Source organism: Symsagittifera roscoffensis, chromosome 8, assembly GCF_963678635.1.
Source record: "Symsagittifera roscoffensis chromosome 8, txSymRosc1.1, whole genome shotgun sequence".
Lineage (NCBI taxonomy): Eukaryota > Metazoa > Xenacoelomorpha > Acoela > Convolutidae > Symsagittifera > Symsagittifera roscoffensis.
Genome location: NC_087069.1, coordinates 53,273,095 through 53,292,125, shown reverse-complemented (window position 1 = coordinate 53,292,125; position 19,031 = coordinate 53,273,095). Strand labels below are relative to the sequence as shown.

The following is a 19,031-nucleotide window of genomic DNA, read 5'->3' as shown; positions in this document are numbered from 1 at the left end:
TTTGGTCCAACCAAAAAGCCCAACTGTCTAGACAGTTATTCAAAACAATAGTTTTCAGTTGCTCTTTCTTTTTGACGTCTGTTGTCAGTCGGTTCCAAATACCCTTCGTTTTGGACAAGAGATGTTCATTCAAACGTTTGTACGAATCTTTGAACCGTTCCAGTAATTTTTCTTCGGACTTGGTGTAGTTTTTGTAAGTAGCTTCCAGTTCGTTCACAATTTTCTCCTCGTTTTTGTTTCGTTCTGTCTTCAGTTGAATAAACTCGGCAAAAGAGCTCGCTCCGTCTTCAGAATTTTTTGACTCATCACAGCAGATTATTTGGCCACTGCCTTTTTGACCTTTGCGAGCAGTTCTTCCGAAGGCTTGCTCCTCAATTCTCACATTTGGAGGTAAGTACGCCACACACACATGCAAGCCTTCCTTTTTCGCTAAGTCTATCGCTTATCTTTATATCAGTCCCTCTGCCTGCTAAGTTGGTGGATACTATGATGCACGGCTCAGTTATTTCTCGTTCACTGCCAACAATAGGTACGTAGCTGCGCGTGTAAACATGCAGTGGGCAATCGAGCTTTTTCCTGGAACCGTCGATTGACTTTTTAGAATTGGTTGCTTTGCTTTTGGCAACCATCAACTGTCTTAGGGCAGCTTCGACAGTGTTGACTTGGTCTATGTTTTCACAAATGATTAACACCGGTTGTTGTTCGTGCGTTATCGCAACACAATCTTCCGTGAGCCTTTTAAGCCAGGTGTCTTGATTCCTAAAAAGCGCTGGTGTAATTTCTTCGAAGCGAGATTCTTTAAAAGTGGGTATAACACAGAAATCAACTCTGTAAAGGTTTTTCAGAAAGTTCCGTTCACTTTGAGAACCCAAAGTACCAGAAAGCCCATACAAATTTGAGCCATACCGCTCAAAAAACTTAGTGTTTGATATGAACACGGCTTTCAAGGACTCCATTGAGAGACGGCAGGAGTGTTTCAGCTGGAGGAACTGATGAAGACCACTACTCCATTGCGAGGAGTACTGTTCTGCTCCTGTGTAGTTGTCCATAATTACAATATTCGGCTCTGTTCTTCGCGCGATGTCTGATCGATCGATATCAACTATGTAGTCTTCATTGATATTCATACTCCGGGCTAGAATTGCGTTTTTAGCCCATTCGTTCAAATGCAACTCAACAAACTCTCTAAGATTTTTTGGAATTTCGACCGTTGTTCCCCGTCTGATGCAATCTTTGATTAACGAAACAACCTTTCCTTTTTCCTTACGCGTCAATTCAATTTCGATCTGAAGAATTTTTTCGAGTTTTTTGCAATTTTTTAACAACTTTTTTCCATCAATTATTTCTCCGAGATTGTTTATGAACTCCAAACGGATCAATTCTTCCCAAATTTGATTCACTTTGAGCTCGGTAACTCCAATTTTATCTCGAAGGTTATCTTTTGTAAGAAGAAGTCTCATCGCCTGTCTTGCGGCGAGTTCTATAAGTGCAATATCTTCCTCGCTTCCAGTTATTCCGGGGTCATGGGCCATCATCCAAATATGCACATATAGTGGCTCCAGGGCATCCATGCCAGGAATATTGTGGGACAAATAGAGGTTGTTGTTTCCTTTGTCTATCAACATGCTGTCAACTTGGTCTACAATAACGCAGCCAACTTTGCGGCTCTCGATTCCATTGCCGACGTTGTAGAAAGTGTCGAGGAGCAGGTCTCGCTGGAAACAACTGATGTCTCCATAGATTACGTGGGACTTAGAATATACCTCTTGTCTCTCGTTCATTTCGTCAACATTATTGTGATCCACTTTTAAACGAAATAATCCGTACAAGTTTTTGTGCTCTTTTGCATCTCGCTCTGCCAAAATCACTGAGCTGGTAATAATGTCAACGTTTTTTTGTTCAACAAGAGCTTTGTAGATCGCCAAAGTTGTTATTATCAACGACTTTCCTTCGCCCGTGGATATTTGTTCAAGAATTCCAGTTTCACCACTTTCAATGAACACGACAACAGCCAGAAGTTGAGTGGCACGTAATTTGAATCCAAGGGTAAGTTCGATAGTTTGATCTACTACACATACTAACTCTTCTTTATGCTTGCTTTTCAGATCGGCGAAAACGGACGAAGAAAAACTTTTCACCCAATTGTTGACATCTTCTTCTGTCCATTGGGAAATTTGTTTCGAAGCGCTTTGTTTGTTGTTTCTAATTGACTGCTCGAGATTCAATCTTTCAAAGATTTTGTGATTGGGCGAGTCTTTTTTTTCACGATAATTTCTCTCCTCGGACTCTAATTTGTTTATTTTTTTCAGTGCCGCTTTTTGAAAACATGGTAAAACAGCACTTTGTTGTTTTCTCATATTTTCGATTTTCATGACTTTCTTTTTACAGGAAGGAAGCATCTTTTTGACTCTTTCACTGTTTGTAGAGTGATTGCTTATGAGAGCCGTCAGTTGAACAATGCTACGCGGTTCGCTAGACTTCAAATTCTGAGACACTAATTTATTCCAATTGGAACTGCGTTGTCTTCGTATAATGTTTTTAGTATTTTCATCCAATATCCACTTGTTTCGATACAAATTGCGTAAAGCTGTTTTCAATTCCTTTTTCACAAGAAACTTATCACCGGAAAGCATTGATAGTAGTTCTGAGGTATCATCATCCCCATATTTTTGCCGGATTTCGCCCATGTAATACGAGAATTCTTCCAAGTCTTCTGCGTCCATTTCGGGGTCGACTTTCAATAACGAGATTTGAAGCACCGTTTCCAGCCACAAAAGCCTCAATGGCCATGCACCTATTCCAATGGCCAGTAATTGTGCTGCTATTTCGTCGTCCAAATCAATGAGCTTCGAGTTTTCAAAAATAGCTTCGACATTAGCCAAACTGCAGTTAGAGAATTCCTCGCGTCGAAGCTTCAAGCTCAAAAGTCGCACCATGGGTACGTTATCAGTGTTTGCGAGGAACTTTTGAATCTTGACGCTGTCGGCGACGGTTAGTTTTATCGCTTGCCGAAGTTGAAGTGTTACAAGAGCCGACAACCACTCAACTTGTGGGTAAGTGCCGAACAATATTAAATAGTCCCGCACGCCATAAGTCGTTTTGTCTCTCAAAGCATAAGAAATGATCACTTCCATGTCTTTTTTGTCTACTTTTGGCTCTTCAAAAGAAAGTCTCCAGATAATGACTCGTACAATATTGTCCAGACAGAAGTTATCGCAATGCTTGAACATATGTAGCATTTTTGTCAGCATTCGATTCTTGACTGTTTCCAGATTTGTTTTGTACAGCCATTCTCGGTCACCTTAATTTTTCGACTTTTTATTGCAAATACCCAAAAGGTAAAGAAACACACTTTGCTCCAAAAAAATATCAAATTAGATGAGGCCAGAAGTCAAAAGTATTATTAACAAAACTAGGTTTAATTTTTATCTATTGATTTTTCATCAAGTTTTTGTCATATACTAAATTGTTTGTTTTTTAAAAAAGAGAATTTAAGGTTCATATAAATTATAATTAGCATATTCCTTTAATATTGGCTTTAAAAATATTGACTGAAAAGGCTTTAAAAACATATACCTACCACCAGGGGTGGATCTAGGATTTTCTCGAGGGGGGGGCGGATTTTCAAAAAAAACTCGAAAATTTTGACGACATTTTTTTTAAAGTCGACCAAATTGATTTTTTGAGCTCTCCCAAAGCACTCTTTTGCCCCTATTTTGGCTAAATTTTCTGCGCCGCAGACAAATTTTTGAAAAAAAAAAACAGTCAAAAAGCCGTTTTTGGGCACTTTTTGAAAAATATTGACAAAAAAATGGCGTTTTTTTTGGCGCGCGTTCCCCCTCAAAGTTAGTATATGTTGGCGCCTAAGGCACCTTTAGAAAAATCTTAGGGTCGGTCGGCCAAAAATGGATTTCTGAAAAAGTATCAAAGGGTCGGCAGGGGGTCGAATCCATGAGGGGGAGGATGCGTCCGCCAACCCCCCCCCCCCGCCTCTCCCCCCCCCCCCCAAATCCGGCCCTGCCTACCACTCAACTCTCTCCGATGATTTATTTTGGTGGCTGTTTTTGCGTAAAAAACAAAAAAAAATAGAAAAAAACTAAAACACAGCCGAATACAAAGTTCCTGTCCTTTTTTCCTTTTTCAAATGGTAGGAGCAAAAAAAGAATATATTCTTCTCGTAAAGTTCTATAACTAGTCAAAAAATTAGAGCCAAATGCAAATTCAAATTAATCCAAAAGTTCAAACAATATCTATCTTGAGTACCGTTAATCTTGTATTTGAAAAATGGATAAAACTGTCGAAAAACCATGTGAGATGTTTTTTTGACTTGTTTCGTCTGCATCAAATCTGCGATCTCCATCAACATCAGTTTCGACAAAGTCTTGCGATGACTTTGATGGTAAATATTTTTTCACGGCCTTCTCCGCACCAGCGATAAATCTTTTCCTAATGGAATCGATCTGATCAATGTCGTATTCTGAAATATAAATTTGAGATATAAAAATAACAAGATATAATATTGGTATATAAATACTTCAAAAAACCAATAATTTTCGATGTAAAAAAGGAGTATGGGAGACCGTTTGATAGACAGAAGACAAGACCATTTCAGGTTTGGTTGAATAAAAAGTTGATTGCAAGGTCAACTTTGACTGTTTCGCCGTGACGTTTGCCTTGAGTATATGTAGGATAGCATCATTGTCTGTTCAAGCATCATTGTTTGTTCAAGAATTATCGGTCACTGATCGTCTTTTTTGAGCCAACAGATGAACCAACTACCACAAGCCTTGCGCAAAAATTTATTCAAAGTTTTCTTGACTGCTCCCTTCAAAAAGGTGAGTTTGAATGAGTGAAAAAAAAATAATTCATCTTTCACGGTCGCTACTATGTTTTTTTTTGCGTTGAAAGTTTTGTTTTTCTACCAAAGTTGCATTGCACTTATTGATTTTTACAATATAACCATCCTCAACTGACAAAGTTGAAACTTAGACGCAAATAATAAACTTGAACTGCTATTTTTTGAAACCACAAAACAATTTTTTCGATTGCTTCAACAAGTAGAAACCGAGTCAGAGCTTCAAAAAATAAATTACTCAAGAAATTATTGAAGGCAGCGATAGTGCCCATTTTCGACTTTCACTGAAGATATTAAACAATGCAATGCTGATAAAAGCATTAAAACCAGACTAATAATTTTTGACTGTGGATTTTTGGGAAAAAAATGAAAGATTGTCTGACTTTAAATAGCAAAAATTTTACCCTATCTAATGATCATCAGTCCAAAATAAGTGAATAGTTAAATGATAACGTGTAGTTAAATAATAACGTGTTTCGTTTGATTCGCCAGAAGTAGAGTCTGCCTTTTTATCATTTTTGTTCCGACTTTTGCAACGAAAGTAACGGAACAGCGCCCTGGAAGTATTGTTAAGTTTAGTACTGTTAAGTTCAGTAGTTAGTTAATGTCAACATAAATTTATAAATAGATATAATTTCTTTTTCACGAGCTGTAGCTTTTGTATTTAAATAAAAATATATTTGCTCGTATTGTTTAATTTGATTTGTTTCATTAGAGATGTTTCATTTGAATAGAAGGGTAGACTTTTAGTGGACCAACAGGTCCCGTTGTCTATCCGTTCCTGTTTTAATTGTGGTAAATTTAATTATGCTGATATATTGTTTATAAAAGGAAAAATATATTCTTTTTTTCTTTCTTTCTTGAACATTTGTGCTCGGGTTGTTTTTTTTCCTCAGAAAAATTTCGACTTTTTAAGTAGCAATTTTTGACGGAATTTTTTTTACATCAGTCAAAGAATTTTTGGCTGAGCTTAAATTTGAAAATATTTTCCACCTGTGATTATTTTTCGTAAAGTTATGGGGGTTTAGAGATCGGCCAGTTTGGGATTCGAGCTATTGACGCGTAAGCGGAGATTTAATCCGTCTTAGAGATCATTCCAAAATGGTTGAAGGAGCTTATTTGCCAAAATTGATTTTTTGCTAGGAGCGAAACTTATTAATTTGACTTTTATATGGCGTGGATGATTTTCACAAAAAATCTCAAAGTGAAAAAAAAATCACTTTTTTTATTACATTTATTTTTTATGTTACAGTGCTGATTTAAATTATCCGGACAAATCGAACAAAACTTGAAGTTTCAAACGCGTTTTTCTCAAACTGGGTTAAAATTAGACAAAAAGTGAACAGAAGAAAAGTTGCTTAGAATTTCACCAGAACTGATATGGTGCCATTTTTTCAAAAATTTTACCCCAAAAATTGGTCATTTTGGCTTTTTCAATTAATTTTGTCAAGAATTACGCGGAAACCACTTTGTTAATTGATAAGAGAAGTTAATTATATAACAGGAAGCCTCTTACGCAGCTCAAAAAAGTTTAAAAAGGGTTAAATCTCCAAAAACCAATATAAGAGAAAAAATTTTCACTTGATAGTCAATAAAGGTGATTTTTAATATATAAAACCCAGAATCTCTGTTTAAAAATAAATTTTAAACAATTTGCGCAAATTTTTGGAGATTTAGCCCTTCTTAAACTTTGTTGAGCTGCGTAAGAGGCTTCCTGTGATATAATTTTCTTATCAATTAACAAAGTAGTTTCCGCGTAATTCTTGATTAATTGAAAAAAGCCAAAAAGACCAATTTTTGGGGTAAAATTATTGTTGAGAATTTCGGAGAAAAAATGGCACCATATTAGTTCTGGTGAAATTCTAAGCAACTTTTGTTCTCTTCACTTTTTGTCTAGTCTTGACCCAATTTGAGAAAAATTTTGTACGTTTTTTCCGGATAACTTAAATCAGCAATGTATTACTGCTCCATAGACATAAAAAAGCTGTCGGAACTTTCAGGGCTTTGCGCCCTGATACGAGCAGTCTTGTTGTTGTTTAAAGTTTGTTTTTAAAAAATGTCCAGAGCCAAGTGAGAAGCACTCTCTCAACCCGCATTGGCAGAATTTTTGAAAGCCCATGGGGGGTTTTCTGATTTTTCAAAAAAATTCCCTCGATAAAAAGAAATTGTGGAAGTGCCGAATTATGCCATGCGATGAAAACCGTGTTACAACAAAAAAATTGCTAATTTTTCATTGAATGTGAAAAAAACGTCCCATCAACTGATCCAAATCACCCGTGGAACATTTGACAACTCTGTATGTTCGTCATTGTTTGATTTTCTAAAAAAAAAATCTTATTTTCTAACATATTTCGGGCGTAATTATTTTGAATGTTAAATGCAAAATTCATATTTCAACAATTCCGTACTTCTCAAAAAATATCCGAATCTGTTTGATAGATCAACATTGGAGAGCTCATTCGTTGAAGTTTGATTATGTACATTATTTTATTGGTAAATCTTTCCAAAATTTAGAAATTGCATTCAACATTTAACTACTTCTTAAGTTCAATTTATTTACTGTTCACTGAAACAAGGTTTTTGATGAGACTGTAAAAATAGATGATATTAAGCCATGGATTTAAAAAACTAGAAAAGAATTCAAAAATTAACTTGAAATTGCAATATATTGAACAACAAACCTGTGTACGAAGCGGATCTTGCAGTTGGTTTTCCTGGCCCTTCTGGAGGTTTTGAAGAAAAACAGTTCGAAATGTCTTCCAAACTTCTCTGCACTAAATCGTCGCAAAAAGCTCGAAAGTCGATGCACTTCGAATGATTTTCATCCATATTAGGTTGAACGCTTGCAATAGCTTCAATATCTTGTCTGGTTTGCAATGCACAATTTTGTTTGTATCTTTCAAAAGTAATACGCTGAATTTGCAGCAATTTTGAGGCAACTTTGTCGGGGGGAAAACCGTAAGTTAACAGTGTTGAAGTGTGTTTTATGCAATCCTTCAAAGACTCTTTCTGAACTGGTGAACAAGTTTTCATAAGTTCATTTTCTATATCAGAAAACAAGGCGATCAAATCATTTTCCAAAAAAGATCTTTCCTCTTCTTGATCCTTAAATACTATTTTGTCGAAGCTGCTTTGTCCCTTTAATTTTTTCAATGTTTTCTTATGAATTTTTTTGGCAACGCGAAAATCGCGTAGAAGATTCTTCAAAAACAACAACGCTGCTTCCACTGTAGGATTTTGTTCGGTTGGTTCTTCGTCACTATGGGTGTCTTCAAACTCAGCTGCAGGGATTTGATTGACCTCAAATGTTTGTAATTTCATGTTATTTCAACGTATGAATCTTCATACACACATTTGAAACTCAATTGGCACTTTAATTAACCTGAAGTTAAAATTAGAGATGTAACCACTAAAATATAACTCATTTTTAGCCTTTGTAAACACTGTGTGAGAAGAATGATCATGAAAATCCAGTTGTCATATATGTTTAATTCATATGAACAGTTTGAGTTCGATTTGAGTTTGTTTAATGGCGCCCTTGGTTTTTTAAGTTTTTGACAAAAAAAATTCATTTTTAAAAAAATTTAGTTCCTAAAATCATTTTTCATATTTCTCCCCTCGCAGAACTTCATTTCAACTTAGTCCGATATGCAATCATTACTCGGCGCAAAAAATACATCAAGTTATTTAACAAATGGTTTTCGAGTATACTTTTACTGTCACTAAGTGAAATGATTGCATCTTATAATGATTGTAATGAGCAATTTGACATAAAGGCACAAATAATTAGGCAATCAGAAATTAAAGCACTATTCTTTTGAACTCTTGCAACAACTTATTGTTTGTACTAATTTTCGTTCCTAGTTTGTCATTTAAACCGACCAACCATAGCTCAACACAACGTAAGATTTGAGGTGACAGTTTCATAAGTTTATGTTTATACGAGTGCTTTGAATGCTCTTCAACGTTTCTTTTAAAATATGAATGAAAAAAAGGTTTAATACAAAATCAATCGAGAACAAGGATAGCCAGATACAGTGCAGGTAGAATGTTCCGACCATACTCTTATAAAAATACAACAAAAAATTATTTTCAAAGTTTTTTTCGGCTTGGTGTGATAAAAGGAGCTACACGAAAAATTAAATATAAGGCATATTCGACAGTCATAGAAAAAAAGCAAACTCGAAAACGCTTTTGTAGCAAAATGACTAGTACAACAAACACTAGAAAAACCAAAAAAAAAATACGAAAAAAACTAATTCTACTCTCGTAACTAACGAAATGTTTTTAAATAAACTAACGTAACTAAATTGGGCTTTAATATGATATATCGTTCAACTCTTTTCGATGAGTGTTTGCGGCAGCAGATTTTGCGTGAAAAGCAAAAATAAGAAGAAAAAAACTGAATCAAAATGCTAAGTTTTTCTTTTCGTAACAAAACGTTAGAACTTTTTCTCTTGTCTCATTAGGGGTTGAAAACGTTTCAGAGCAGATTACCTGAAGTTGAAATTAGAGATGTAACCACTAAAATCTAACTTGTTTTTATCCTTCGTAAACACTGTGTGAGACGAATGATCATGAAAAGCCAATCGTCTTATATGTAAATTTCATTGGACAGTTTGAGTTTGATTTGTAGCTTGTTTATTGGCACCATTGGTTTTTTGAGTTTTTTGACAAAAAAGGATACATTTTTTGAAATAATGAATGCGTCTGAGAATCAATTTCATTTTTCCCCTCGTACATTCATCTCAACTTAGTCGGATATGCAATCCATACTTGGCGCAAAAAATACATCAAATTATTTAACATATGGTTTTCGAATATACTTTTACTGTCACTAAGTGAAATGATTGCTTCTTATAATGATTGTAATCAGCAATTTGACATAAAGGCACAAATAATTGAGCAATCAGAAATTAATGCACTATTTTTGAACTCTTGTAGCCACTTATTGTTTGTACTATTTTTTGTTCCTAGTTTGGCATTTAAACCGACCAACCATAGCTCAACACAACGTAAGACTTGAGGTGACAGTTTCATCAATTTATATTTATATGAGTGCTTTGAATGCTCTTCAACGTTTCTCTTAGAATATGGATGAAAAATTGTTTGATACAAAATCAATCGAGAACAAGGATAGCCAGATACAGTGCAGTTAGAATGTTCCGACCATAGTCTTTTAAAAATACAACAAAAAATTATTTTCAATTTAGTTTCAAAAAAATTTCAAAGTAGCTTTTTTTCGGCGTGGCGTGATAAAAGGAGCTACAAGAAAAACTAAATATAAGGCATATTCGACAGTCATAGAAAAAAAGCAAATTGGAAAACGCTTTTGTAGCAAAATGATTAGTACAACAAAAACTAGAAAAACAAAAAAACTACGAAAAAAATTAAGTCTACTCTCGTAACTAACGAAATGCTTTTAAATAAACTAAATTGGGCTTTAATATGATATATCGTTTAACTCTTTTCGATGAATGTTTGCGGCAGCAGATTTTGCGTGAAAAGCAAAAAAAAAAAGAAAAAACTGAATCAACCCTAATACAAAGGTGCTCCCATTTTTTCAAATGAGGTAACAATTATGAAACTTTTTCAAAATGTTCTTCCTAGTAAATCGAGTGCAAAATGCTAAGTTTTGTTTTTCGTAATTTAACGTTTGAACTTTTCTCTTGTCTCATTTGGGGTTGAAAAAGTTTCAGAGCAGATTACTCTGTCACCTGCTCTATACAGCGGCAGAATTTTAGCTCGTATTCAAAAACTCTTTTATTCAAAAAAACAATTGAATGTAAAATATATCTGAGCTGAATTTTGAAAATCTATGGTGAAAGAAAAATCTCACACACAAAATGGTAGTATAATGTCCAATTGATTTTTTAAAAAAACACCGACAAGCACAAATATCCCCTAACTGACGCCACTACAAAGCTTTTTTGGCTCTGTTACGATGTGTTAAATAATACTTGAGTAAACATCGTACCACTGGTGCTCATTATGTAAACAGATGCTTACCTATTGACGTTCGAAATTCATTGAACTTCGAGACTTAGTTGACTAATTTTAACTTAGCAATACAGGCTTAGTTCAATTTTCAGTCCTTTCCGTTTTTAATTTTAAAGTGATGATAGAGTCCTTTATTACTAAAGGCTCTTACTAAGATGTTTTTTTTTCGTATAACTTGAAATGTGGAGGTCAACCAAATGAATTTCTCTGTTCGAGCAATTTTAGCTCTCGCTTCTTTGGAACATTGAAACTAATTTTCTGTTTTAACTCTTCAGACACGACTGATTGAAGTCGATTTGTTTTGGCTCTTTCGTTCTGTTGCACTTGTTCTTCAACGTTAATTTCTTTTCCCCTCTCCTGTTGAAGTAATGTGTTAACTTTAGCATGAACGCTTTTTTTCATAGCTTCTTTCATTTCCTTATTTATTTCACTTCTGACGTTCAGTCTTTTACGAACTCTTTGGCGTTTGTTGGATCTTCTTGTTGCCTTTTCTCCGTGAGTTTCATACGAGTCCTGCACCGTCCATCTTCCAGTAGTCCGGATTCCAAAGTACTTTTTGTACTTGCCTGTCCATACTCTTGTTTTGTCTTCGTTAGAGTCTGAATAAAGTTCCAGTGATCCGAAGTGCACAAACTGATCACTATCAGCTTCCACTCGTCCACAGTCCGCTCCTTTGTTTCCGTTTCGGCCTCCGTTTCCAGGTCTTCCAGGCGCTCCATCATTGCCGTCTCTTCCTGGGTTTGTTTCAACACATTCCATGAGCTCCTCAGATCCTTTACAATGTGATGATTCTAGGCCAAAAATTTCCAGTATTCCAGCGTACCCGCCTTCACCTTTAGCGCCGGCAGCACCTGCATCTCCGCCCCGTGAACCAACCGTGCCTGGCAGACCTTTGACTAGGACCAATGTTCTAAACCACAGGTTTCCCCTGTACCGGTAATGAATTAGAGTCGTGTCCAAGTCGTTGTATTTGCCAGAAAAGTAGACATCACTTTTTGTAGGGAAAAATGAACTACTGCTGTCGTAGGAATCATTGAGTTGATTTAGTTGGGAACAAAAGTCACTCACTTCTTTAAGATAATGCAACTTCCCAAACTTTGATCGGAAGTCGTCTTTTGATTTACAGTTCAATGACTTGCCATCTACTCCCGATTGCCCGTTGCAGCCATTTCCTCCGTCCTGGCCGTCACTGCCATTTCCACCATTGGATATTATTTTCAGGTTACTGGCTCCTTCTATTTCGTCGCAGTAAAAAGTCACATTCCCTCCACTCATTCCATGGTTTCCGTCAATACCGTCTCTGCCATGATCTCCCGGAAAAGTTCCGTCTTCAGCTTTTTTCATGTTCCAGGCGTTGGAAGCATTACTTCCAGAGACATCCAAAACTGTTTTTGGCTTCAAAATTTTAATCTTAGGACTAACTACACAAAAATTATGGCCTTTGCCTTCACAGCTTTGTTCAACGACGAAAAGATGCTTAGCATAAACTCGCGTTTCGCTAGGAGTGATACCTTTTCTCTGCGTCTCCTGGACTGTCCGATCGATATTTATGCCAGAGCAACTCACTTTGAAGATTATATGATCACGGTCCGTTTCAGAAACTTGTATTTCAACTACAGGTGGAGCCCGATACTCTTTCAGTAAGGGTTCCAGTAGATTGTTTTGGAAAGATGCTCGAAACTCAATCGTGTTTTCGGGTCGTGATTTAAGCATTTTTGCCTTCAGCTCAAGGTGTCTTTCTGCTTTTGATTTACTCGAATAAAGAAATGTCGTGGACTCGATGTTTTTGATGAGATCTGAAACTGTCGGACTCTCTTTTATGAACGGAATGTCCGAAACACTGTTTGCATCGAGTTCTGCAAGCAGACAGTTTACATGGTTCATCAAGGCCTCTAAGAACTCTGACTCCGAGTCATTTAATTCTCTAGTTCGCTGATACTCGTCGCTCAGTATTTTCCAGATTTTACCTGGAAAAATTCCAGGATCAAATAATCTGTCATCAGAACATCCTTTGACGAGAGATATGAGCTTTTCCAGAGATGGAAACGCTTTTTTAAGAGCGTCAAAGTCTTGCTTGCCGTTCACAAGTTGTTCCAGCTCCTCTTTTTTTCGATTCTTCTTTTTTTCAACTTCTAGTTGATCTATTAATTTGGCCAAAACAGCATCAGAGTAATGTTTGTAGAAATATGTTTTTATTTCGCTGCTGTTTTCTTTCTGTTCATCTGTTAACCGGAGCATCAGGTGCTTTTCGATGTTGGGATAAGGTACCTCACTTTTAACTAACAAAGCAATGAGTCTATCGATGTTTTTTTGGGCTTGCTGAGCATTTGCAATATTTGTCGTTATAGGAAGAAAAGACATCGTTTTTCCTGGAACTACAATTAATTATGGATTGGTAAAAAGAGCTAGATCTCCCGCTTAGTAACGCACTTAACTCAAATCAAAAAATCAATTTCAAGTTTGCATTGTGAAATTGAATTAAAGTTAATGAATATACTGAGAAATAGTTTTTATTGCATTGGAGGGAAAATTTGGGGCAATATATCAAAACCTTAATATCAAAACGACTAAAATGCGTGTCTTTACAAAACAGTCCAATACAAAACAGGCGGAATTGTCCTTTGCTCAACAAACATACAGAACAAAATGGAAACCGCCGCAGCCGCGCCATTGTGTAGCGAGCTTGCCAACAGATGGTAGGACTTAATGAAAAATTTAGAGCCGGTTACCATAAACCGGACTGTTTTGTATTGGGACTGTTTTTTTCCTACATTGTACAATTTTCTGGACTGTTTTGTATTGGACTGTTTGTGTACGGACTGTTTTGTATGTGCACCCTAAAAATAATATGCAAACTTTTTTCTCTGTAAATAAAATGATTTTATAGAAAAATATACCAAAAATATACCTTTCTGTGTAAGTCCGTGGACAAGCCAGATATGGCCATACCAGCATATAAAAAACATCGACGAATTGTATATCATTAATTGAAGTCATAAATATGCACCAAACGCTGTGTGGAGTACGGAAATGTTGGTACGCGCGTTAGAACTTCTATAAAAACTGACAATTTTGCGTTGTTCGCGAATTTATCTTTTTCACTCTATTAAGGATTTGTATTATTTTCAGACACAAGTGTATTTTTGAGAATTGGCGTATCTATCATTAGGAAATTTTTTCAAGGAAAAAGTCAATTTCCAAAAAGTCAATTTCAAGAATAATATGTTAAAAGTCCAATAAATAAGTGATCCTTAATGTAGTATCAGATAGAATGATGGCCGGCGCTTAGAGGAAGCTGAGTGCAGCATAGACAAAATCACTTACCAGTTTAATAATGGCCCGGTTTTTGACAATTGTGCATAAATATAACCGCTCGATATATTTTTTAGTGATATGTGTAACATATGTATATCATATGTATATGTGTATGATGTTTAGGAGCAGCAATATTAAAAATTAAATCCTTGCTCATGATTTCAGTTCCACTGCGCATTTTTTTCAGTTGCTTTCAAACATATGCATTGTTGCCAAACAGACTCTGTCGTCAGATAGAAAATAAATGAAACTAGCTGTGATCTGCGTTTAAAACCGTACGAACCAAGATCAAAAAATGTTGGCAGTATGCTCTACAATTACCAAAAAATATTACGTAATTTAAAAAAATGAAAACTGGTTTCTGCTTAATAAAATGCTAAATGTGCATCGACGTAGCACTTTTTGCTATTTTCATTTGAGGTAGACACAATATTGACAATGAAAGGAATGGAAAATACCAACCAATTTTTTAATCTCTAAAAGTCTTAAAATACTCTAATAACTAAAAATATGGATTCATACATATTAGTTCTTTTATGAATGCACTTAGGTATATAAAAGCTATTTGTGAGTTCAAATGAAATTCATGTACTAAAACTTACTAAAATTCTTATAGCAAAAAAAAACTGAAAATTTTATTCTAAAAAGCCCAATGTTTTAGTAAGAAAAAACCAGCAGCAATTAAACACAGTCGGTCATATATATATATATATATATATATATATATATATATATGAGAAAATGGGCGAACTTTTGACCAGATTCTTAATAAACTCATTAGATAGAGTTATGTCAAGCGCTGAGAGGAAGCTGAGGGAAGCATGGTAAAAATCACGAACTAGTTTAAATAATGGACCCGTTTTCATTAAAGGCGCAAAAATATAATTTTTGAATGTGATATATATGGACAGAACAGCTTTTGATTTGATTTATTGAACCCGTTTTTTGAGATTTTCGTTTTAGTTTTGAGAGAAACTGAACAAACTACAGTTTAGAGATGATTCAAACCTTCCATTAAAGTCATTATAGTGCAAAAAAATAACAAAAAAGCAATCGTCAACAACTCAGTTTTGATTATATATCCTTAGATTGATAACAATCTCAAATTTAAGTGAAAACCTATTACTATTTTAAATTTTACATCAATGAAACGAATAACAACACTCCCGCTACAAGCGAAGATTTCCGAAACGTTAAAAAAAATTATTTCAGATGGCAGATAAAGACCCCAAACAATGTAGATAGTCAGAAATTAGACAAAGACTTATCAATATTTTTTGATAGTCACAAAAAATCACCATAAAACCAAAGCTAAAAGCTATAAATGCTGAATAAGTTGAATAGCTTAAAGTCTGACTATGCACTGTTTTTTGCTACGCATATTACACTAATGGTAACTCAATCAGCCTTATTCTTATGAATGAAATCTCATCATTTTAAAACCAGTTAAAATTTTCGAAAAGCAAAGTTCAACAACGACAATTGTGTTGCCAAGGGAAATTTTTTATCAAGAAAAGAAATTCATGGTAACTCAGACCGACTGACTATTAATGTTTTAAAAAACTTTGTAACTTTCACCAATAATTTTTTCCTTATCACGGTGATTGTTGAAACTAAGTTTCTTTGCTATGAAACTTTTCTGTGCATCGTATAGGAGGTAAACAAAAGCTTTCTTCTTAGTTTTAAAATTTTTTTCTTTGACCATAGTTATTTTTGCTTAATTAAAACTGAAATGTTTTTTTTTAATAAAAAAGTTTTCCATGTTTTTCTTTTTAATTTGTTTTCGAATTCAAATTTTAGATTTTTGAATTTCATAGTGCCGGGGAAGCATTACAATTGGTCTCAGAACATATGTTTATAATATAAAAACGAACATTAGATTATATTCATTGAAGTTACAAACTTAAAACCATTTCTATGAAACGTTCTCATCAAAATCTTTTTTTTTCTTGACAGTTTGTCTTAAAAAAGAAGAGAATCATAATCAAACATACCAAAAGTAGGATAAATCAGATAAGCGTCATATCTTATTTTCAGCAAAGACAATTATGAGTGCCTTAATATAGCATTATAGAGGCTGCTCGAGCCTTAGTCCTGAATTTATCATAACCAGTTGTAAAGTTTATATTTGACTGCGACTTATTTATTTCAAACTTTCATGAAAAACTGAAATCAATATTTTTGGAAAATTTTACGGAGCTTTCAGAAAATTAGACCTAAAAGTTTTTTATCAGTTAAAACAATTCAAAAATTAAAAGAACAAGACGGTAAACCTCAGATGGCAAAATTTGAGGCACTTTTTGCTGTGGATATACCGTTTTTAGGAAGAACTATTTTGGCGAGAAAAATACAGAGTGTTTTGATAGCGCAAAGCAATAAGTTTGTTGAAGAAAAAATAGTTGGATCAGTTTTCATTGAGCTATTTGGAAGCATAAAACTTCGTTTTTTTTCTTAACATTTTAATTTCTATGCTGAATTGTCAAAATTTAATGTAAAGTTCTCTGGCATACGCCACGGGGAATAGTTTTTTAAAAATCAATGGGCAACGAATTAAAAGAATCATTTGAAAAGTCATAGAAAACGATTTTAAAAAAAAATCTTAGATTGTGAAGCTAACAAACCACTCCCACGAGCACGTTTAAATCATACCTGAACTCTTGTCATAGAACATGGGTATGAAATGAAAAAAACATCTTACTGCTCATATACCACATTTTTCTTGTTCGAAATAACATTTGAAGCAATTTTCAGTTGCCTTTTGTGAGAGACAAACCTCCGGCATGGGCCACCAAAAAACGTTCACATCTGAAATGTTTAGTTATTAAAAATTAGTTTTCAAAAAAATGAAACCACTCAATATGATACTGTAACCGTTCTGAAACCCTCCAATACTAAATTACTTACCTCAGCCTCCCGACAAGTTTTTTGTATTTGAAGCTAAATTATTTTAGAAAACAAGTAGGGATAACATTTAGACAGGGAGAAATTAATAATCTAATTGAAGAAAGGTCTGCTGAAAAGACCAAACGAAAGTACAATTGGAAAAAATTAGATTCGTAGACGCATTTAAAATTAGTTTTCAAATGTGAACGAGTTAAACATTTTGAAAATATAAAAGAAGAAAGTAAAATTTCCAGAAGTTGAAAATATAAAAGAAAGTAATTTTTGTAGGTGTTTAGTGGACATGCAACCTTTTACTCATCTAACCATTTGAGTGACAGAAGAAATTATTAAAGCTTTAGAAAAGTAGCTTGCTCAAAACCATTAGCTACAAATACCACAATACCATTTAATCGTCAATACATCAATCCAAAAAGATACAAGCTGAGTCCATTGTAACAGTTGCAACAGTTGCAAACAGAAAACATTTACAACAGTTACAACAGAAAACATTGTAACAGTTGCAAAAAGAAAGCAAGGTACGTTTTATATCAATAAAAACCAGCAAAATCATAGGTAAATATTGAGTCATAGTATGCATAGTTCCCCGCACCAAAGTTTGATGGATAAAAATCGATTATAACGAATATTTGTTGACACAAATATTGTCTATATAACCGATTATAGTGGCAGTTTCAGACAACGTAATGAATTTTTAATCGATTCTTTTATAAAATTCATGAAAATGAATTAAATTTGCAGCTAATTACAACATATTTTACTATATTTGCAAAACTCGATTGAACGCGGTTATCCAGGAAGAGCAGAATATAGTATTTTGGAGAGACCAATATCTAATAATGTTCCAAAATTAACCACAAACGGCATTTTTGACCATTTTTTCAAGAAATTTGCCTGCGGCGCTTAAAACTTGGTCAAATTATGTTCTTTTTAGTGTTGCGGGAGTACTTTCGATTTTTTTTTGAATTTTCAGTCCGCCCTCCCCCTCCCTCTACTCGCTACCCCAATCATGCCACGTAACCCCCATGATGCCACGTACCCTCAACATGCCGAATAACCCCAACCCCTGGAAAAATAAGATTTGCAGATGCATTTAAAATTAGTTGTCAGCTGTGAACGAGTTACAACAAGTTGAAAATATAAAAGAAGAAAATGAAATTTGTTTGATAGTGGACATTGAATCTTTCACCCACATTACGTACATTCCCATGTTTATGCACGTTCAAACCCAAACCACCCCCTTCCCACGCCTTTACCAGAAATTTGTTGCAACTTTGAAGAGACCAATATCTATCAATTTTCCTAAATTGACCAAAAACGGAATTTTTGAACAGTGTTTTTCACAAAATTTGGCTGCTCCGCTAAAAATTTTGTCAAAATACGCTCTTTTTAGTGTTGTGGGAGTCTTAGTTTTTTAAATTTCCAGTCCGCCCTCGCCTTTACCTCTGCTCGCTACCCCAATCATGCACCGTGCCCCCATCATGCCGATTCCCCCCATCATGCCACGTACATCCCCACGAACCCCCTTACGTAAGCACCTGTCAAAAGGGATATTACTGTTAGCGATCTTCTAACCGTTACGTTGCTTATTCGATTATGTTAATTAGTTAACACCTGCCAAAAGCGCAACGACTTTTGGCATAGCTGATATTGGAGTCATTATTCGTTTCTTTTGCAACCCATCTTGATAACTCAACCAATATTAATTGAAACTTTCAACTCCGACTAATTATCTTAGCGTAGTCCTAACTAACCCAGTCTTTTAATCTAGTCTTAGATAAAAGTCTGCTTTCCGGTAGTAGATATCTCAACATATCACGTATTAAACTGGTCTTAGTTTAAATTAACTCAATTCGTCTTATTACCTATCTTAATTTAACTTTTTAACATGAAGCAGTCAAACGAGTTGAACCTACGAGGCCCAGAATTTTTCTGGAACAACGCATCGAATGAGAACCGA

The 19,031-nt window shown here is 34.8% G+C and overlaps 1 protein-coding gene across 4 annotated transcripts; it reads right to left on the bottom strand.

The window, feature by feature from the left end:
* Positions 1–371: 371 nt before the first annotated feature.
* On the bottom strand, positions 372–17,105 carry LOC134852807 (uncharacterized). Of its 4 annotated transcripts, none has more exons than XM_063868597.1 (5): positions 17,075–17,105; positions 11,050–13,224; positions 7,537–8,136; positions 4,307–4,477; positions 372–3,301 (listed from the first exon to the last, which is right to left on the bottom strand). In XM_063868597.1, the coding sequence occupies exons 2-5, from the start codon at positions 13,214–13,216 to the stop codon at positions 372–374; spliced, it is 5,868 nt and encodes a 1,955-aa protein (XP_063724667.1). In that variant the 5' UTR covers positions 13,217–13,224; positions 17,075–17,105. The 4 variants fall into 4 exon arrangements, with proteins under 4 accessions (XP_063724667.1, XP_063724665.1, XP_063724666.1 ...); XM_063868595.1 differs by lacking the exon at positions 17,075–17,105 and adding an exon at positions 14,180–14,287; XM_063868596.1 differs by lacking the exon at positions 17,075–17,105 and adding an exon at positions 14,180–14,273 and having other exon boundaries at positions 11,050–13,230.
* Positions 17,106–19,031: the final 1,926 nt, after the last annotated feature.